Source organism: Phalacrocorax carbo, chromosome 6 (genome assembly GCF_963921805.1).
Source record: "Phalacrocorax carbo chromosome 6, bPhaCar2.1, whole genome shotgun sequence".
In the NCBI taxonomy this organism is placed as follows: domain Eukaryota; kingdom Metazoa; phylum Chordata; class Aves; order Suliformes; family Phalacrocoracidae; genus Phalacrocorax; species Phalacrocorax carbo.
In genome coordinates this window covers 14,586,566-14,600,063 of record NC_087518.1, presented here as the reverse complement: position 1 = coordinate 14,600,063, position 13,498 = coordinate 14,586,566, and the positions used below count along the sequence as shown (strand labels likewise).

General features: G+C 44.8%; 1 protein-coding gene across 6 annotated transcripts in view; it reads left to right on the top strand.

The window, feature by feature from the left end:
- The window catches only part of FLNB (filamin B), a 74,494-nt gene that overhangs the window by 24,588 nt on the left and 36,408 nt on the right, over window positions 1-13,498 (top strand). For all 6 annotated transcript variants that reach the window (XM_064453810.1, XM_064453808.1, XM_064453804.1 and 3 more), the window contains exons 2-11: window positions 125-373; window positions 1,361-1,458; window positions 2,352-2,499; window positions 6,022-6,140; window positions 6,842-6,919; window positions 7,706-7,868; window positions 9,140-9,337; window positions 11,055-11,192; window positions 12,427-12,553; window positions 13,111-13,247. In XM_064453810.1, coding sequence (XP_064309880.1) covers window positions 125-373; window positions 1,361-1,458; window positions 2,352-2,499; window positions 6,022-6,140; window positions 6,842-6,919; window positions 7,706-7,868; window positions 9,140-9,337; window positions 11,055-11,192; window positions 12,427-12,553; window positions 13,111-13,247 — 1,455 coding nt within the window. The remainder of the gene's footprint in view (window positions 1-124; window positions 374-1,360; window positions 1,459-2,351; window positions 2,500-6,021; window positions 6,141-6,841; window positions 6,920-7,705; window positions 7,869-9,139; window positions 9,338-11,054; window positions 11,193-12,426; window positions 12,554-13,110; window positions 13,248-13,498) is intronic.

Here is a 13,498-nt window from a genome sequence, read left to right as displayed (position 1 = left end):
AGTGACCTGGGTCGCTTTGCTTGTCCTTGATTACCTGGGCACGAGTGCAGGCACAGTATTTTAAAAAACATGCCTCTTTCCTTTAGTGTGGGAAATAATCAGATGCATGTCTTTTGTCTTCCAGATAGTAAAGCCATAGTTGATGGAAACTTGAAGTTGATCCTTGGCCTGATATGGACCCTTATCCTCCACTACTCCATTTCCATGCCAGTGTGGGAGGATGAAGGTGATGATGATGCAAAGAAGCAGACCCCTAAGCAGAGGCTGCTGGGCTGGATCCAGAACAAAATTCCTTACTTACCAATCACAAACTTCAATCAAAACTGGCAGGATGGCAAAGCACTGGGGGCTCTTGTTGACAGCTGTGCTCCAGGTAAGCCCTTTGTTCTGATGGTCAGTGTTTCCTTTCTCTCTCTCCTGGTGGCTGCTCTGCAGTTCCTATGGGAGGATATTTTCACTGCTGAGCTGGAGAGGGGAATGAGGTTTTCAAGAGAACCTGAGTCCAAAGAGGCCAGCTGTGGGAAGCAGCAAGTTGTAAATGACTTGGCCAAGAGAAATACTGGCCTAAAGCAGAATGTGTGATTGCATTATTGGAGGCGCCACATCTAAGCTTTGTGTTGGGTGCAAGGGACAAAGGCGCAAATGCTGGCTCCTAAAATGCAAGAAAGACTTGTTCCCGCAGCAAGTGCCAACAACCTTTCAACTTCAGGACGCAGCAGGAGGCTTCATGTATTCTCCTGAAATAGGATTGCAGAGGGAGAATAGAGAAGCTAGAAGCTGCACGCTACCTGAAACTTCAGTGTTTAGCAAGCTAAGGCTGTGCTACTTAAGGCTAGTAATGTGATGAAGTGTGAAAAAGGCAGGGTTTCCTCACCTTCTTGTAAAACAGCCTTGCTAGTGTGATTGTTGGTGTTCATCTAAGGCAATCTGGAGTGCTGTGGCCAGCAGTTGAAATATTCTTCTCCAAATTTGCTGCAGGAGAGCCAATGGAACATAAAGGCTTGCTAGATGTATTTGTGATTAATTTAGAGTGGTTGCTTGCACAGCTTTAAATTTAAAGCAGTGCAGTTTTATAGCTTTTCAGTCAGCCACACATCTTTTGTTGACAAGCTAGGTGGGTGGGAGTCTCTCTGAACTGCCTTTAGAGTCTGTGCTGTAAGGGCCCCTGGAGATGATGGTTGAAGTCTCAGAAGTGTGTCAGTGAGCAGCACGTCCTCGTCTTGTTTTGGTTATTTCTGCAAAGCTCTGAGTGTCTTTCTGTATAGCACATAATACAAGTGGCTGTGGAGTTTGTACTTGCTTTCTTCAGCTAGGGAAGCTCCTTTGCAGATAATACCTAACAAGGGAAATGTACTTGCAGGCCTGTGCCCTGACTGGGAGAGCTGGGACCCGAAGAAACCAGTTGACAATGCTCGGGAAGCCATGCAGCAGGCAGACGACTGGCTGGGTGTGCCACAGGTAAGGCTGTGCCGGCTGCCTGCAGGACGCACAGCGGTTAGCTTTGTACTTGCAACTAGCTTGAATCTAGATTGAGGGAAGCAGGTGACATTGCTTGGACGCTTCCAAAAGTTACAGTTTATTTGTGTGAAATTGCCTGAGAAAGGGCAAATTATAATGAAGCGCACTGTTAGATTTCAAATCTCTGGTTGTAAGATTTTGCGTAGGTGTGTCTCCTGAAGGCAGCTGGTATTGCAGCATGTAGGGTAGGGGAAAAAATGCATGTGCAGTTGTCCCTGCTCTGTTAGTCCATGGAGCGAGTTTGTTTTGCTGCATTGAATCCTACAGAAGAAAACTCACTGGTTTAGGAAATCACCTGCAAAGATGACTTTCAAACAGAGAACAATGTGTTTGTAAATCGGATTGTTTTCATGCTGATAAAGTTGGACAGAAGTGCTGAAGTTTTTGAAGCTGTTGGAGCAGCTTGTATCGTGGGAGCAGGAGAAGAGACTGGTCACAAGTTTCACTTTGCAAGCACTGCAGTTCAGAGCTGCAGCACGCAGGATTATAAATTACTAATTCTTTCCGTTTCAGTTATCCCTAAATTGCGTTTTTGGGGGAACATAGCTACTGTTGCCTTGCCTTGCTACCATTTAGTTTGTCACAGTCTCATGAGAACCCCTAATAATCAAGGCACAAAAAGCCCCCGAGCCACATTGGGACCATAATGAACTTACTGATTTTCTTGCCATGAGATAATAAATGATGTTGTGTGTATAAAGGGAAAATAAATGTAAGAAATCATGTTAGCACGTGGGAGTTTTGATATGCAAGACTCTGTTATAGCTCTGTTTCTGTGTTGACATGCGGTAACCAAGCACTGGTACAATACACGTAATTGCACTGTCTTTCAGGTTATTACCCCTGAAGAAATTATACACCCTGATGTGGATGAGCACTCTGTAATGACTTACCTGTCCCAGTTCCCCAAAGCCAAGCTGAAACCAGGAGCTCCTTTAAAACCCAAACTGAATCCAAAGAAAGCAAGGGCTTATGGGAGAGGTAAGGACTTGGCGAGCTTAAGCTGCACAGAGCATTTAACTCCTCAGAAAGTTGGGTGGGGTTTTTTGCTTATGTTGAACTCCAGACCTACTGTAACTGACTTCGAAGTTTCACTTGCATACTCTTGGTGTGGTGCCTAGTTTCAGAAATACGTGGATGTAGTCCAAAAGACACTCCTAGTTCTAACATGTAAATTCCCCAAAGTCTCTGAACCTGTTCTGCAAGCTGCCAGACTTGCAGTCCACAGCTGGAAGAAGTAGCATGATACAAAGCTAAAACAACCTTGGTGTGAAATTTAAGCTAGCAGTATTGCTGCTGAGGTCGTTGATCTAGCGGTGACTGCTTCTTGTGATAAAGCACTCCATTAAAGAGGAAAAACCTCTTTGCATCCTTGTGTCTCCCTAAGGAGGCTCTCTGTAGCGGCAGAGTCTCCAGTTTCCCAGGCTTGATGGCAGATGTATATTAGAGTAGGTTAATTCCAAATAAGGTATTTGAATTGATCAGTATGTGTGAATGCTTTGCATGTAGACTAAGGTGGGTTGGTAACCCTTCAAATATTAAATAGTGCCAAGCCTTTGTTGTAAAGGCTGTATTTGCTAATTGGAAGGACTTGTCTGTAGATGCTTATGCAACTGTAGATCTACACAGGCATTCTTAAATTTTAACTTACCTTTTAAATTGATAATTTCCTGTAACTTCTGATGCGGTTCTAATCTAGATTGGGATACAATCACAACTAAATGAATAACAGATTTTTACCTTTAATATGCTTGGTATGTAGCAAGACATCACTTAAGCATTACACTTTGTTCTCCATTCCATATTCTATTTTTAGATCTGGGGGCTGCTGTTGGTCCTTCAAGATTTTTTAGAATTAGTGGGTTTTGGAATTGGGTGTACAAGAGCGAAAGGGAAAGAAATAAAACGAATTTTTTTTCTGTTCTTGTTTTTTTTTTTTTAAACTTGATTTTCCATTGAAACTTAACTAGTGGCATGAATGGACGTGGACATTCTCTGCACACTGAAGAGCAGTCGCTATAGTCAGAATTGGGTTTAGGACTTACCCTGCTTGGGGTTTATGTCCTTTGTTGGTGCCTTCCACAGCAAACCACAATAGATAGACGCATTTGTCAGACCATAAACATATAGACTGCCTATACTCCACTTACTGTGTAAATGATGGATCAGCCTGCCTCAATACGTCAAGTCTGGCTTTAGTCATGTTCTTAATCTTTCAAAAACTGGAATTATTTTATTGTCTGGTTTCATGCATACAGTGCTCTGGAGCCATTGTAATGGAAATTATAAAGGGTGAGTGGCTCTTCTTGAAAGATTGCTGTTTTCACAGAATGGTAGGGGTTGGAAGGGACCTCTGGGAGATCATCTCGTCCAACCCCCTGCTTGAGCATACCTAGAGCAGGGGGCACAGGACTGTGTCCAGGTGGGTTTTAAATGTCTCCAGGGAAGGAGACTCCACAGCCTCCCTGGGCACCCTGTTCCACTGCTCTGTCACCCTCACAGGAAAGAATTTTTTTCTCATTTTCAGCTGGAACATCCTGTGTGCCAAGTTGTGCCCATTGCCCCTTGTCCTGTTGCTGGGCACTACTGAAAAGAGCCTAGTCCCATCGTCCTGACACCCACCCTTTACGTATTTATAAGTATTGATGAGATCCCTCCTCAGTCTTCTCTTCTCCAGGCTGAACAAACCCAAGTCTCTCAGCTTTTCCTCATAAGGGAGATCCTCCAGCTAAAGTTATTTGGCAAAACAGAGTCACTAAATATAATCAACAGTTAGGACTGCTAATATGTGTCAGAACTGAAAGGTGACTCCAGCAACAAGGGGCTCACTACCAAATGGGGTCTTTTGAACAAGTGAGTAACAGGTCTTCTTGCTTCCAGAAAAAGGTGTCAATTGTGAAGTGGGCGGTTTAGCTTTTTTTCATTGTTGTTTTTCCCATGTAAGTTGCTCATAGCCTCCCAATGTGAGTCTTAATTATAGAGCGTCACCCTGGACACTGCAGTGGTTTGCTCCGAGGGCAGCTGTGTGTAGACTTGATGTGAAATGAGCCTACAAAGGTGCTGTGCAGATCATCAGTGATGCACACTGAGTTCTTATTTAACCAGCCAAAAGCAGGTCTCTGATAAGAGTAAAATCTAGAAGACGGAATGTAGACTAAGAAAGTGCTGTGAGTAATGCTGTCCTGGCTGAAGCTGTCTTCTGAGTATAAGCAATCCTCCTTCTTGTGCTTGCAGAAGGAGGGATACTTAACTCGAATACCATATCCTGATGCATGTGGTGGACTGAAGATATGCAGAGCGAATTTGTAGCTGTTTAAACTAGATGACAATCTAGGGCTTAGTTTGAAAGGATAAATATGTCAATTGTTAACACCTTATCAGAATGCTCAGATTTCCTAGTAAAAACATGATCTTCCTTGCATTGCTATCAAGTTATTGTTTTCTGAAGATAAACAAGTTCAGGAATTCTGTTGTTCACAACCACTTCCTTTATAATCTATCAGACGTTGCACTTTCCACTAATTGTGCTATGGGGCGGTAGTGCCCACGGCTTTATGAATAAGCCGAGGAGTAATTCCCTTGGACGGAAGGGTATATATGTTTGGGCTAGTCTGGAACCAGCAACTTTGGGAAATTCTTCCACCCACTCAGTCTGACACCACCATGACAGGTGTCATGACCTGGGGCTGCCTACTGGGAGATGATGAAACCCTGCTGGTAAATGCATGCTGTAGCAGGCCCTGTGCTGAGGAACAAGGAAACTCTCATTAAAAGTTAAGTGGAAGTGGCACTGAATTGCAGGATTTTCATGGTTTAAAGAGGTTTCTGCGTGCCATTTGTACAGTGTTCACTCTAGCAAAGTAGTCTGAGCAGCTTTCAAAGAATAGTAAATCTAAGCGGTGTCTGTACAGCTGAGTTCTGAAAATGGAGTAAAATGGGACAGTATAGGTGAGAACTGTCTTGCTTAAATAAGTCTTTCACCCTTGGCTCTAGGGTAATGCCTTTACCAAAAGGCTTCCCGAAATTTCTCTCCTGCCTCCCTGGTTGCCTTTCCTGTGGTGTGGCACCATTGTAGCATTTAGCTGTGTGAAGCAGAGCAGCTCCTAAAGAGCAACTAATGCACATACCCTGCTTGCTGTCAGCATCAGCTGGGCACTCACCAGCTGTGGGGATGACCCTTAGTACATTGCTCAAGCAAACGGAGTAACTTGCTTTCACCTGAAACCAGGTGCTGTCTGTGTTCCTGACTCATCCAGGGATCCTGAGATGAGCTGAGTACCAGTGATTCAACCAATTTTTTAAAAAAAGTGTATTGTAAGAGTGGTGGTTATTGTGAACATGATGCTCTGGGCAGCTGGTAAAGAGGTGTCATGCAGCAGCCTGGGGAAGCTGGTGCTGGGGGCTTGTGTGGGAGGATGGGTTCGACAGCTTGTGGGTAGCCTCCAAACTACCTTTTGGGTTTTGTAGCAAGAGCTAATGTACTGCTTTGTGTCTGTCTCTTAGGGATTGAGCCTCATGGGAACATGGTGAAGCAGCCTGCCATCTTCACGGTAGACACAATCAGTGCTGGGCAGGGAGACCTGATGGTCTTCATAGAGGATCCAGAAGGAAACAGAGAGGAGGTATGTATGCTAAATATTTTGCATAGAAAAGTTTTTGCAGTAACCTTCGTCTTTCCCAAGTGAGGTCTTAACAGATAAGTAATCTAAAAAGTTGTAGAATGCCATCTATCAAAAGTGCAAGCCTCAAGCTTTTCCTCATAATTGCCTTACTGGATGAACTTGAAAAAAACTTCATTATCTGCAACTAGGCAACACAACTCCAATGTCCAGTAGTTGCAGTGCTTTAACTTGACTGGCCAAGTACATTCTGACATGCTTTTAGATAACACACATCATTAAATTACTGTCTGCCCTTACTCATTCTGCAAGAATGGCTAAAGCAGCTATTTAGATGCCATGAATCATTTTGAGTTAAGATGTTGGTTTTAGTGTTTATAGAAACTTCTCGTCCAAGTGCTCCACTTGATCGTGTTACAACATTCCAGAAAAATACAGCTGTATGTTGGACTTAGTGTCTCCTCAGTTTTGGCCTGCCTTAGAGCAATTAACAGCAAGGGAGAGGGCTCGGGTGGGGAAAAGGTAGCTTGCTTCATCTCATGTAAAGGCAAAACCAGTGGGGTTTTTTTCTGTACGAGAAGAGGAGGTAGCAGGTGTCCCTGCTCCCACAGCAACACGTCTCTGATGTTGTTGACTCTGGCAATAGTTTGCAGTTTCAAGCGCTACCCAGAAAAGTTTTAGACTGGATGTGTTTTTTCTCCTAGGCAAAGATAACTCCATCCAGTGACAAAAACAAGACCTATTCAGTTCAGTATGTGCCAAGGGTTACTGGACCTCACAAGGTAGGTTGTGTGTCAATAACCAGTGTTCTCTTTCTAAATGAGCTGTTCTGCTGGTTAATATGAGGGTTGCATGTTTACTGTCAGTGTAATAGCCACTCTGGGCATCCTGAAGAAAAAGCAACCTGATGTGGCCTTAATTCTCAGTCTGGGCTATTAGGCTGCCCCCTTCTTAAGAGGGAAGGGGGTTTATTTGTTGGGAGAAGGTGTGGGGGTATTTGGGTACCAAGTGCTACATCTGGCTCTCCTCTCACATGGGGTCACTTGTAGCTCATGAAGTCAGTGTTGTGAGTTGTCACAGAGAAAGTACCATGTTGTGTCTATAAGGCACTTCTTTGCTGATGAGATTGCCTGCCATAGGGGTTTTGCAGAGAAGGTTTCCCTACCCAGCTCTGTCTCCAGGCACCTGCAGAAGCAGGTTTATGATGGGTGATCCCATTGGTTGGTACTTGCCTGAATGGCTGGTCCCCACAGCCAGCTTGAAAAGATAAATGCAGCTTCTGCGGCTGCTTCATTGCTGGATGGTCATCTGCTTATTGGCACATCCAGATTCAGGCATCCCTGCTGGTGTGGCTGGCCTCATATGATCAGTAGCACTTTAAGGAGGTGGCCAGCAGTTATGCTGCATGGACAGGACGAAAGTTGTGGGATGGATGGCCTCTCTCACCTCTGAGGTATAGACCGTCTGTGCTAGCAACGCAGGCGCTTGACCTCATGCTTGGCTACGTGGTGGTGACACTGAGCTCTGCCTCTGCTTGGTGGGTCGGAGCTGACGCTGTCTGTCTTTAGGTTTCGGTCCTGTTTGCCGGGCAGCACATCTCAAAGAGCCCGTTTGAAGTGAATGTTGACAAAGCCCAGGGAGATGCGAGCAAAGTAACAGCAAAGGGACCGGGACTGGAGGCGACAGGAAACATTGCCAACAAGCCTACCTACTTTGACCTCTACACAGCAGGTAAGCAGGATGAACAAGTGCCAAAATACTGCAGCCTCCTCAGACATGAGGAGAACTTAAGCCTTGGAGGAATAAACAAACTGAAAAGTAGGTGAGGGATTTGCAGCCCCGTCAGGTTCAGAGGTGCAATAATAGCCAGGCTCCTCTCGAGGCTTCAGCTGTGTATGAAGTGTTTGAAGTATGGAGCTGAGCTGGGGCAGGAAGGTGCTAAGCATCACCCAGAAATTTGCCACGAACTTGCTGAATGGTAACAGGCAAGTTCCTGGCTGGTTTCTTCCCCCAGCTCATTTTAAACAGGAATGTGAAATGCCCACCTCTGAAGGGTGAACTGTGAGTAAACTGTAAACGCTTAATGTGTTCTGTATATAGCTTTACAGAAAGAATCTGCCACAGTGCTACTTTGAGTTAAAACTTCAATGGCAAACTGATTTCAGCCTCTCTCATAATTATTAGAGGGCTGCTATCTTCATGAGGGCATCTCCATCAAGTGGCCAATGCTGTAGCCTAGAGGAATGAGTCAGTAGATGCTACAAATGCTAATCCGTTTAGAACAATGTGAAACTACTTAGTGCAGTTACTTGAAGTATTTAAACACCAAAATATGCTGAGTAGGATATTTTAAATTGTCTTCTGCCTGAGGGTGCTTAGAAATAAAATTAAATGTGGTTATAGTGAGGGGAAGTGTTATGTTCAGGCTCTAATTGGGAGAGGGAGTGGTCTGAACCATGTAAAGACATGTCTGGCCTTTGAAAGTATCTGGAAGACTGTTTTTGCTGCATGATGAGTTGAATGAATAAAACGTGAGAGGAGCAGATGTCTGAATAAAAGTGAACATATACAGTCCAGCAGAGAAGGATCCTTGTCCAGACCAGCATGCATGTTGTCTGAGCTCTAAATCTAAACCACTTCAAAGCTTGAGAGATTGAACTGACTGGTAAAGTTGTGGGCTAGTCTGTGATAGAGGTGCTACAGGGTGGTAGCAATATGACAACTGGGCTCTGTGTGTATTCAGTACTATAACACTGTTGTGAAACCCTGTGGATGGAGCAGCAGAGCCCTGTCAGTTTGACTTCATGAAGATGCTATGTTCCTGTCTTGCGCCCTCCCCACTTGAATGTCTGGTTGCTGTCAGAAGCAGCTGAATATTTAGGCTGTGCCTAGGAATGGTAGCAGATGATGGCTGGCTGATCCCAGACAGCTGGCTGTGATCCTAAACACATGCATGTTGCTGTGGGGAAGCCAAGGCTTAGTTGGACTTGTTTACTTTGCAGGTGCTGGTGTGGGTGATGTGAATGTGGAAGTGGAGGATCCTCAGGGGAGAAGTCTTGCTGAAGTTGCAGTAGAAGACAAAGGCAACCAAGTCTACCGTTGCACCTACAAACCTGTTCAAGCTGGTCCTCACATTGTCAAAGTGACTTTTGCTGGGGAGGCAATTCCCAAAACTCCTTGCACTGTTCTCGTCGGAGAGGGTATGCTTTTTAAAAATGCACCTAAATGACGATGCCCACTTTTTGCCTTGGATGTGATCACAGAATAGTCTTGAATCTTGCCTTGGACTTTCCCTGTACCTTTCAGCATCTTGGGCCTGATTCAGTGGGTTACCTGGGTATTCAGAGTAAAACAGTGCTCTCTAACAGTAATATGGCTTTTGTTGCTAGAGTTCCCTTTCTGCCTAGACCTCCGAAAGTTAAGCTGCCCTCTGTATTTTCTTTTGAAGTGTTTTATGCAGCTATGCAGTGTCTTGCTCTTTTCCACCTTTGTTCCTCAGATGACTATATTTACTGTTTTCCTCCTTAACTGACACCTAACTTGCTTTCTGTTCCATCCTTACGTGCTCCTATGCTTTTAGATCTCTGCTCATCTCTCCTGAGCTACCCTCCATTTGTGGAATTTTGGACTTCACTGCTAATGGCTTCATAGTTGGTAAGAGGTGTGCAGGGTGCTCTGTCACGTTTGCTTTTTGTAAGCTTCTAGCCTGCAGCTTGTCCCAGCCAAAAGGGTTTTTGTTTTTGTTGGGGTTGGGGAAGTTAGTTGCAAGTGAACTGAAAGGGTGTGTGATCCCGTAGGTGAAACTGGCTTAACCACAAGCTGCCTGACTCAGTTGTGTAAGGGCTCTGCAAGCTGTTCCCACTCCACGTTACGCATGCTCCTGTATGCCCCCACCGAGTTTTCAGAGCTAGCAGATGGCACGCAGTCTTTGCTTACACTGTCCGGTGTAGGACGTGGAGCAATGTTGGCTGCTGCAGGGGTGAGGGTAAAACTTGCAAGCTATTGAAATGAGTAAAAACCTCACCAGCTGCTTGGCAGACTTGTGCTCCTGCTGTAAGCACAGGGTGTTTTGGGGAAATGCATGATGGGTTTATGCTGCTGGGAGGCTGTGATTATTTGTAAATCTCTTCAAACCCTTCAGGTCTCTGGAGTTGAAGACCACATGGTAGGTGGGATCGTGTAACAAAAACTGTTCATAAGTGTGCATTACCTATTTATGTAGCCACTCTGCAGGCTTGGAGAAGCATTTGGAGTAAAGGAGTCAAGTGTAAGCTTAAGCTCAGCCATATGTAACCTATTGCCCCTACCCATGGCTGCTTCGGTCTGCAGAGGCCTTGATGGCTTTGCTTCTGAAAGTGTGAACTGTGACAAGCAGGGGTTTTGACGTGACGTCTCTTAACTAAGCATGTGCAGAACTTGGCTTTGCTAATAGCAGTTATTCCAGTAATGTGCTTCTGAAAGAACAGCACAATAACACTGTTCACTGGGGCTTATTGCAAAGGGGAACTTCACCCCATGCTGCAGTTTGCCCCTCAACATGAAAGGCATCAAGATGATTGTGCCTAGTACAGTGAACATCTGTATATGATAACCATATAAAAGTTTTGTATTGATAACTGGCATCAAATTGGAAAGCAACAGGGCTTCAGCATTTGCTTTAGTTCTAAAAAACAGCCTTTGTAGGGGGTCAGTGTTGCCTGGCTGCACCAAATGCTACTGCCCAAAAGCCAAGGGACATAGACAATGGCTGGGAAGACTCCCATCTGTCTGCCTTAATGCTATAACATTAAAACTTTTGCTGAAAGCTAAGCTGTGGTTGTCCTGAGTCAACATTAAACTAAAGGTTGTTCCAGGCTGGCTAGTCTATGTGTATGTTGAGAATCAAAGACGGTATTGATGTCTGAAATTCCCTTGCAGCCTGCAATCCAAATGCATGTCGTGCCACTGGCAGAGGTCTGCAGCCCAAGGGCGTCCGCATGAGGGAAACGGCTGACTTCAAGGTTGATACGAGAGCAGCAGGGAGCGGAGATCTCGGAGTGTCTATAAAGGGACCGAGTAAGTGTTTTTGTGGATTTGTGCTGTAGATATGTTTTGGAGAAGGGAGGGAAGCAGAGACTGGGAAAAGGAAGACTAGTAAGGAGATGGTGGCCTGATGGAACTGGTGGGATTTGTATCACCATAAAAAGCCAAATTTCAGAAGGGTTTTCTGGTACTTTGTGTCTAGTGTGAAGGTTTTGATCTGCAGGGCTGGGTAAGGTAACACCTGGTTTTAGGTCTCTCCATTTTAATGGATATCGGTCAGCAAAATTGAGAAAATCCATGTATCTGCTTGCTGAGGCCCCAAGCTTTATGGGTTCACATTGCATCTTCATCCGATCTGTGGGAGGAAGCCACATTCTGGGGTGTCTGGCAGGGTGGAAATCCTGCTCTCATAAAGCTAGGAATGGCTCAGAGCAGCAGTCCTGGCTGCACTTCATGCTTGGGCACATGAGCAAGGGAGGAGAGGGTTGAGGGGAACCCGTAGGCTGACATGGAGACCTTCTGCCAGGGTCTGTCCCCAGGTCCTTTGCTGTGTCCTGAGCTCTGGATGTGGCCCTCCGCCTGGACCACGGCAGGCTGGGGCAGTGGGAGTGCCAGCAGCCGCTGGCTCATGCAGCGGGCTCCTGAGGCTGCCAGCAGCAGTGGCTGTGCTGCTGCTCTCGGGGAGCTGCTGTGCTCATGTTTTACTTGTGTTGTACTTGTGAGGCGGTTGCCTCCCCCCGGCTGGGATGGTATTAAAAGGTGCATTGTATTGCCTTCACCTCCTCCACATGCACAGTGCTCTGACTGTGTGGCTTAATGCGGTTGGCGGGGTGAGGGGGAAAGCAACAGACGTATCGATGTAAATTTTAGTGTTTTAAGCTTTTCTCCCTAAATTCTTCATCTCGAAGAAAATGAAAAGTAGGCATTCCCTTCATACTTGTGGTTGCAAAGTCTGACAAATGTTAAGCTTTTTTGTTTTAACATATGACATGCATCATACTGCAGACTAAGAAAATAAAACACAAGGGAACCTATTAAGTCTGGTAACTTAAAATACTTTCTGCTGTATTTCTTCTGGAAGTGTTTGCTGTCTTTGTCCAAGAGGGTAACTAGAACTAACTTCCCTTATAACCTGACCTTTTTTTTTTCTGGTGGAAGAAATTTATTCTTGCAAGCTAAAATAAATACTAGAAAACATGAACTCCTCTGAGTAATTGAAGGCAGGATGGAAGCTGTTATGTTTAATGCTGAACTGATCTTTCAACAGAGGGCTTGGAGGAGCTGGTGAAACAAAAAGGCTTTATGGATGGTGTATATGCATTTGAATATTATCCAGCTACCCCAGGGAAGTACATTGTCACGATTACATGGGGCGGGCACAACATCCCAAAAAGGTGAGTTAGAAGTAGCTTTCTTTTGAGGTTTTGTGCCCTTCAGTAGGTTGTGTAGTTGGTGGGCTTTTAAAGCGACATTGAGCTTTGAAGAAACTTTGTGGGCAGCAAAGATAGTGGCAAGCAGTTGCTGTGACAGTTTTATCTACAGCCTGTTTTAGGGCTGCAGTGGCTTATATTGGGAAAGCTTTGAAGGGTGATTTGCATCAGTCTTGCTAAACCCAAAATTATGAATAAAAAACCCAGTAAAATTTGGTGGATCATGCAGCTTGGACTTTGCTGTGAGTTTTTAAAGGGTCTGTTATTTTAGTATCCAGGGCAACAGCAAGCAGTGCAAGCCAAATATTTGACATGCAGGATTTGTGGTGCAAGATGTAATTAGATGATGGGTTTGATGACCTCTCTGCTAGAAAGACAGGCTGCTGGGCACTGTGCCACCACATGATAGCATCTATTAATTTGGGAAATCCAATGTAAAGCCTCATTAAAATACCTGGGGAAAAATATGGATGCTGTATTTGTCCTAATTTCTAATCCTATGCTTTGCTTTTCTCTTGTAGTCCCTTTGAAGTTCAAGTGGGTCATGAAGCAGGTCCTCAGAAAGTGCGAGCCTGGGGGCCAGGCCTGCATGAGGGGATTGTGGGCAAATCAGCTGACTTTGTGGTAGAATCCATTGGCACAGAAGTTGGCTCTCTTGGTATGTTACTTAGTTTGCCTGAAATACTTACACATTGCAATGCTAGCAACGAACTCATGAGAAACAATAGATATCCCAGCAGTAAAAAACCATGTCTGTAAGATGTTTTGGTCTAAACACAAACTTAGAGTATCAAAGGCAAGTCTTAGAGACAGAAATGTGTATGATGGGGAGTGTTAATCTGTGGTTTTGTGGGATGAGATCCAGAAGGGAATGATGGATTATCTCTTATATTGCTGAAGAAGGGTGAT